Genomic DNA, 7,223 nt, shown 5'->3' with positions numbered 1-7,223 from the left:
GACCACCAAGTAGTCAAGGAAGTTGTCAGGAGAAAGAAAGAGGCTGCTCTGATGTTTTTCTACTTAGGGAAGATTTGAGAAATGTTTCTAATTTTTTTTCCTAAGCAGAAGTGCTGCTGTGGCTTGTGCCAAGTCTTCTTGCACTGATATTGGCTAGTACAGGAGTGCCCATACTTTAATAACGCATGGTCTACTTTTAGTTATATTGTCCCATTATGATCTACATCCATAAAAGCATTGTTAGCACTCTGTGAAAAATATTACTTAAATATTGATTTATGAGAACATGTATATTGTTATATTTAATCATCTATTTATGATGTAACTAACAATACAAATCTGAATGAAAAGCATGCAACAGGAGGGTGATATAGACAAGCTGTTTGTTGACAGTGTCTTGAGATCTACTGATCACCAGCTAAAGGTCTACTGGTAGATCCTGATACCCTGGGCTAGTATATAGAAGTAGTCCCACATGGTCATTGGTGAGATGTAACACTAAATAGATCTGGTTTAATTTCTGCTTTGAGATCATCACTCCTATTTCTGAGCCTTGTTAGTTAGTATACAGTGAATCTAGTGTAGGTTTAAACACCACTCATTGCCAGGGACAGCCCTGCAACCCAGCTGAATTCTCAATCACCTCCATGCTGAGCTTCCATCCTAAGAACCAAAAAGTCTACTGACCCAAGTGCAGGTGTAGGAGCTACCTGGGCCATTAGGTGGTTTCATTCCAGTAAATTGCAAGTACAAGTGAATTGTTAGTCTTACTGGAAGAAATGTTATTAATGTTAGTTCTCTCATATCCGGTGTAACCCTGTGTCTCAATGTTCATGGGTCACTGCCATGCAGTCACACATTAACTTTGTTCTACAAATACAGACACTGCTGCTGATCTGGCGGCTCCATTGCTCCCAACTCAGAAGAACACAAGAACAGGTAACACTTGCTCTTTTGTGTCAGTTTGTTTGTTTGTACATGGAATTCATTTCCTGGGTCAGTTTTTATATACATATGGGGCAGACAGCTTACAAATATGTCCCACCTGGCAATTTTACACACAGGACCCTGTAAATATTTAGAATGGTTGTCTCCATCTTTTCCCCTTTTAACACCTTTTTTGTATTTTTCTCCCCCATTTCTGTTCTTCAACAGCTGCTCCCCCCCACCTCTTTCTGTATCCTCACCCCATTAGTCTCTGATAACTTATTTCTTCTATTCTGCTCATTTCTACATTTAATCGCTGTCCCATCATTTTGTAATTCCTATCGCCATTTTTGCCTATTTGAACTTGCTAGTTTCTCCCTTTCCTGCATGTACAGTTTCTCAGGAGAAGAGAGGCTATAAGAGGTACTGCTGTTTAGTCTTTATTGGACACCAACAAGCCTTATTTAGAACTGTGTAGAAGTCAATGGGGTGGGCAATAGACATCCTACTTGTTTAGCTATTTGGGTTTGTGATGGTGACCAAGCTCAGGAGCACATAACCATGTGACTGAATAGGAACACACCACCCTTTGGAGTAAGGGACCATGACCATGTTGGTGGCGGGATAATTGGGACAATAAGCTGAGGAGAAATAGGGTCCACTGAAGACTAGAAACAAATCTGGTGTCCTGATCAAATATCCATATATTCCAATAAGTGGCTGCTACTCCCAAGCAAACTTGCATGTACAGGTATATATATTTAAGCTATTATAGACAAAGGAGAGAAAATGTGAGGGTCAAATGCACAGGGATGAATTGTCTATATTTGACTTATTTAGGGTTGTTAGGTCCCACAACTAAGCTACCAAATCTTGTTCCATAGGACTAAGTTAAGGTGTGAAGAGGACACAGTGTATAATTGGTGGAGAGTTGTCACAGCAATGGCGGCGCAGTACAGAGTCGCATGCACGGTGCTCTTGGCCCTTGTGCTGATTGGGTTATTAGGAGAAAGTGCTTGTGGTGAGTAGAAAAGGGACAGAGATTTGGCAGCACAGCTGTTATATAATGGCTCATACTCAAGACAGGCTTTGTGTGGGTGTTGGGAGACTTAATTGCAATTTACTCCAAATCAATAAAATGAAATTAGGACTCAAAACTGCCCAGTGAGTCATAATGCTAATGATGTGGCACACAGTTATAAAAATATTTATTATACAATGTTGTGCCCTTTAATACTCTGTCCCACCCTGGGCTTGGGTTTGGCACACCGTGGCCTTGTGCTGCAAATGAGGCAAACAAGAGACTGACTTTGGAATATAAAAGCAATATTGGCGCAATTATTGGGCATGACATGATGACATTTTATGTGCTTCAGCAGCGATAAAGCGGGCAGCAACCTCACTCTCAGTTCTCCTTTCTGGTGCGTGCAGTACTGATAATAGCATGATTTAAAAAATAAATGTCTTAAGAATAATTTAAATTTAAAATATTGTTGTTGTCCCCTTTTTGGCTCTGATTATTTTCCTTTTCCTACCCTTGAGCATTCTAGAGGGTGACAGAAAGGGGGTGACAAAGAGACACGTGGTGCGCGGATGGTTCACTGTAGTCGATGAGACTGGGACATATGTGTATAATGCAGTGAATGCAGCTTCACCCAAAGCTGGAGAGATGCTCAGGGACTTGGGTGACAAGGAATGGTTCCTGGAAGCCAGGTATAGCCATAAGCAAATATACTATGTAATTATATACCGATACAGACAGATGAATGGATCCCATTGGCTATGTGCTAATGATGAACAACAGTACCCATCATGCATGGGGATGGACATCAGGTCCCCCATTCTGGTGCATAAACAAGACTCTGAGATGATGCAAGACTTGCCTTAATAACAGTGTCCATAAAATGGCTCCTGCCTGTTTGCTATAATTATGAATTCCCAGACTGAAGGAAACAAGATTCAAATAATTTATATTGTGTAATTAAAGTTAATTTTGCTTGACTAATGTGATAAAATAGGATTTTGAATAATTTTTTTGGGTGACGGGTCCCCTTTAAGGTATTTTAAAAACAAATACTGCAGTTAATTGTAATAACATTTATATACAACTTTAAAACCAGTGACCATTATGATTAGAAGGAGCCAATGGGCATTGCAGTGAGTATGGCAGAATTTTATGTACAGGACTCTGGATATCCTATTCTCTCTCCCACAGGCGCCTCCTGTTAATGTCAGTGTTGTCCGTGCAATACGCATTTCATGAGTCGAAGAGCTATATCAGCAAGATATGGGATCCTTGAAGATCAGGGCTGGGTAATGGTCATTAGTTGAATGTTCAGAACCTGGTATTAAAGGCCCAATAAAACATATTATGTGACCCTTGTTCTGGTTCATTTCATAAGGGCAGAAGATAAAAGAGAAATAAGTTACATTTTTTCATGTTGGTTGACTTCATTTTACTTAATCATCAGTAAAAAGAGGATGAGGGATGTCCAGTTAAGTGTATTTATCTTCATTTGGTTGGAGCTGCCACACTCATCAGAGCAACAGTTTACAGCTTGAGATCAGAGAAACTTTAAGTAACAATGGCACAACCGTTTTTAAGACTCCTCTTCACTATCACCACCAGTAAGTGAACATTCCCATCCATCCTTGTAATAAGAGGAGTTTTATCAATGGTGGCTCAGGGTAATACTTTCATAGAAATATAAGACAAAGAACCGTTGAACCGAATATGGTATACAAGACAGCTTTATATCCTATCCTCCTATTCTTTGTATGAGAGATAATATCAACGATGACCTAATACTCCTATATGTTCCTAATATGTTTATGACTTCTGGAAGTTCTCATGGGGCCTTCCTTTATTATAGCCAGTGGCAGAATATGAACTCAAATACTACTAACTGTGTTAGATAAGATCTCTGCTTTGGATGTGCTTGTTGAGAGTCTGGCCAGGTCCCGATGAGCACATGGGAAGTGAGATCTGTTGTTGACCAAGTGGTTTAATGTATGAGCTCATTGTTTTTGAGCATATAAAACTGGGGGTCTCCATTTTGTTGGATTAGATCTCTCCTGTGGAGTAGCGTGTGTAATGCCCAGGGCCTTGTGCACCGCTGGAGGCTTCTCTGCTGACTGAATCGGGAGCTTGGTGCAGAAGAAGTACTTGCTTTGTTTGCTCATATGGTGATTATATCTTTTTCTTCTCTTAACCTTTGATTATACGTAGGTGTTGTGTGTCAATTATTTCTGAGAGACTCATAGAACCATAATCAAATCAATCCTCAAAGGACAAAATAGTCTGAGGAAGGAAGGAATTGGAAGCTTACCACTAGGTGGAGCTTTGAGACTCTCAAACACAGACTCACAATAGCTCTTCCTGTAACACATTTAGCACCTCCTGTCTCTTTAATGAAGTGTGTTGGTGATTCAGCAATCAAGGCCAATTCTAGGCCTGTGTAATAGAACTTCCTATTGCTTGATCATCTGAGTTCTTGAGTCTGATCTAGCCTCTAACTTCTGTGATTCCTGGCTCCATGTCTGCTACCTGTTTTCCTTGCTCCTGTTTCCAGGGGTACCCAGGGTACAAAAAAGGTCTCATCCCAAATCTCCCCCTAACTGGCCTTCAGGCTGAGCCCCCTTAGCTCATAACAAGGTTACAGATATACAGAAACATTGGGGTAACAGTCACCCTGCTATAGTTCCAGGGGTACCCAGGGCACAAATAAGCACTCACCCCAAATCTCCCCCTAACTGGCCTTCAGGCTGGGTCCCCTTAGCTCATAACAAGGTTACAGATATATAGAAACATTGGGGTAACAGTCGCCCTGGTATAGTTCCAGGGGTACCCACGGCACAAATAAGCACTCACCCCAAATCTCCCTCTAACTGGCCTTCAGTCCGGGCCCCCTTAGCTCATAACAAGGTTACAGATATATAGAAACATTGGGGTAACAATCGCCCTGGTATAGTTCCAGGGGTACCCACTGCACAAATAAGCACTCATCCCAAAAATCTCTCCCTGAACAGCTTAAATTGTGTTCTCTCTAGTACTGCAGTGCAGCTCAGAATGAGCCAAGCTGCAATAACTCTCTAGGTTAGAATCTATATCTATTTGCTGGACCCTGAGATTGAGCCAGCACAGGTACTTGCCCTCTGACGGCAATGGTATATGATCCATACTGGTGCTGCCAAAGACTCCTGTAATTCAAGATAATGCGTCAGGTACTATATACTCCTTGCTGCTACACTCCCAGGTATATCCCTGCATTCCCGATGCCGATTTCTATGTGGTGCAAGCAAAGTATTTAAATTGGGTTGGGGATTGGGAATGGTTCCATCATTTCCATTCACCTAAAATTCCATAGTGACTGTAATGAATATAATATCCAAAGCTAGAATGTTCTAGGTCTTCAAATCTTCTTTTTATACTCATATTCAATATAAAACGATGTTTCCAGGCATCTGCATTACTTACCCATCCCACCTATAAAATGCAAACAGGCAGAGTTGTAACATTAAAAAAAAAAAAGTTGAATCCCTCCATCAGTAACATGGTTGCAAGTACTTGCTGCCCCACTATGCCCACCGGATCACTCCCCCTATCTGTCGCCTGCCCTCCTTACACCACCGATCAGCAGTGTCAGGCTCAAAGTTCTTTGAAATACAAAACAGTAATAAGGGTTAGAACTAGGGGTAGGCAGAAGAGGCACGTATTTTGGAGCACAGCGAAATGGGGATGCCAAGCACGTACCTCTTCTTCTGCCTACTCCTCGTTCCTACCCTAGTTGACCCACCGGCATGCCTCTGTGGGCACTCCACCTCATTGTCATATCATGCACAGGACAGGGAGGGGGAAAGTGGCCAGCAGTGTTGCCTTGGGTGCCCGGCTGGCTTGGTCCAGGCCTGGCTGTAATTCCAAGCCTCTCATTCAAGAGCTGATTAACACCTAGGCTATAGCCTAGGGGTCCATAGTGGTCAGGGGCCCATGGGTTTTTTTGTAAAAAAATTCACAGACCACTGACCTGGCCCCCGCATACCGATGCTTGCTACGGCGCTGGCTGGGAAAAATGTAGGCAGGTCAGGTCCATGCATCATGTGTATATGTGCATCACAGTGCGTGATGTGCATGCGTCTGCGTGCAATCTTTTTAAGTCGGGGTGACATAGTCGGAATTGACACTGGTGTGGCACGGATGTGCGCTGAAGCAGACGCGGCTTTGGAGAATTGAGAGAGCACACTTGCACACACGATCCGAGTCCGATGCAGAGCAGAACAGACACAGTATGACTCTTGTTGCCTAAATCTAGCTATTATTTACCTTGAATCCTGCCTTATTTGTCTCCCAGCCAGCTAGAAAGCAAGGCACAGGGGGGGGGGGAGAGCAGCACCCAGTCCAGCAGCATCTGGTGGTGGCATGCTGCCCGTTGGCCATATGTGAACTGTGTCCCCAGTGTTAGTGATCAGCACAGCGGCAGTCACTGGTGTTGGTGATTGACACTAACTAACCGTGTCTAATGTGTACTTTTTCATGTACTTCGCTTTGTATCGATTTGTAAATGATTCTGTAGTTACTTCATAACTTTTCTATTGGACTTTGGACTATATCACTTTGGATACCGGATACCACAATTGATGAGACTTTTATTGGACTTTTCTGTATTCAATTTTAGATTGATGGCCTCAGTGCATTTTCAGTATTGCGCCTATTTGTATTTTATGTTAATTAACTTAAATGTTTCACCTTTAAATGTACCTTTGCACTGGGATCCACTTTGCTGTAGTTGCACTTCTGCATTAAAAATTTTGCAAGGTTGTATCCTGCAGCAGCAGTCGTGTGCCAGTGTGCTTCTTACCTACGTATATCTGGAGGTTGCTGTCACTGGGCACCAAGCTTCTTCATTTTATTAGCATATTACAGGTGTGCGAGAGCTTTTTCTCTATAAGTAAATATGAGGCCATAGTGGCCAATAGACTTCCCAGAAGGGATCAAACTTCTCAAACTGAGAATAGAAATATAAACCCAATTTAGGTAATTACCTGCATCCAGACTCCGCAGTCGGAGGGGGGTCCGTGGGTTTAGATTGACCACGCTGTTCTGTTTTGGTTTTTACAGGTGCGCATCTGCCCTGCTCCTTTTGTGATGATAGCTATGGGCACAGGCGGCAATGGTGTATAAAAGGAAGTCGGAAGTTGGATGTGGCCGGGTGTGGGTCAGGCGGGTGCGGGTTCAGGTCAGAGTTTAGTTTTTCTTGACCCGCACATCACTAGGTCCTGGACTGCTGGATCTGCTTCCT

General features: G+C 42.7%; 1 protein-coding gene across 1 annotated transcript; it reads left to right on the top strand.

Annotated features, from left to right (window-relative positions):
* Window positions 1-846: 846 nt before the first annotated feature.
* Window positions 847-3,304, top strand: apov1.1.S (apovitellenin 1 gene 1 S homeolog). Its single transcript, XM_041583491.1, has 4 exons — window positions 847-939; window positions 1,812-1,948; window positions 2,478-2,640; window positions 3,143-3,304. The coding sequence occupies exons 2-4, from the start codon at window positions 1,870-1,872 to the stop codon at window positions 3,225-3,227; spliced, it is 327 nt and encodes a 108-aa protein (XP_041439425.1). The 5' UTR covers window positions 847-939; window positions 1,812-1,869; the 3' UTR covers window positions 3,228-3,304.
* Window positions 3,305-7,223: the final 3,919 nt, after the last annotated feature.

Source organism: Xenopus laevis, chromosome 2S (assembly GCF_017654675.1).
Source record: "Xenopus laevis strain J_2021 chromosome 2S, Xenopus_laevis_v10.1, whole genome shotgun sequence".
NCBI lineage: Eukaryota > Metazoa > Chordata > Amphibia > Anura > Pipidae > Xenopus > Xenopus laevis.
The sequence above is the reverse complement of the archived record's forward strand: the minus strand, read 5'-3'. Positions and strand labels throughout refer to the sequence as shown.

Excerpts from the sequence above, each read along its gene's own strand:
- apov1.1.S (XM_041583491.1), top strand. The coding sequence starts at position 1,870 with ATGGCGGCGCAGTACAGAGTCGCATGCACGGTGCTCTTGGCCCTTGTG. Across the intron at positions 1,949-2,477 it reads ATTAGGAGAAAGTGCTTGTG|AGGGTGACAGAAAGGGGGTG; the intron begins GTGAGTAGAAAA and ends TGAGCATTCTAG. Across the intron at positions 2,641-3,142 it reads GAATGGTTCCTGGAAGCCAG|GCGCCTCCTGTTAATGTCAG; the intron begins GTATAGCCATAA and ends TCTCTCCCACAG.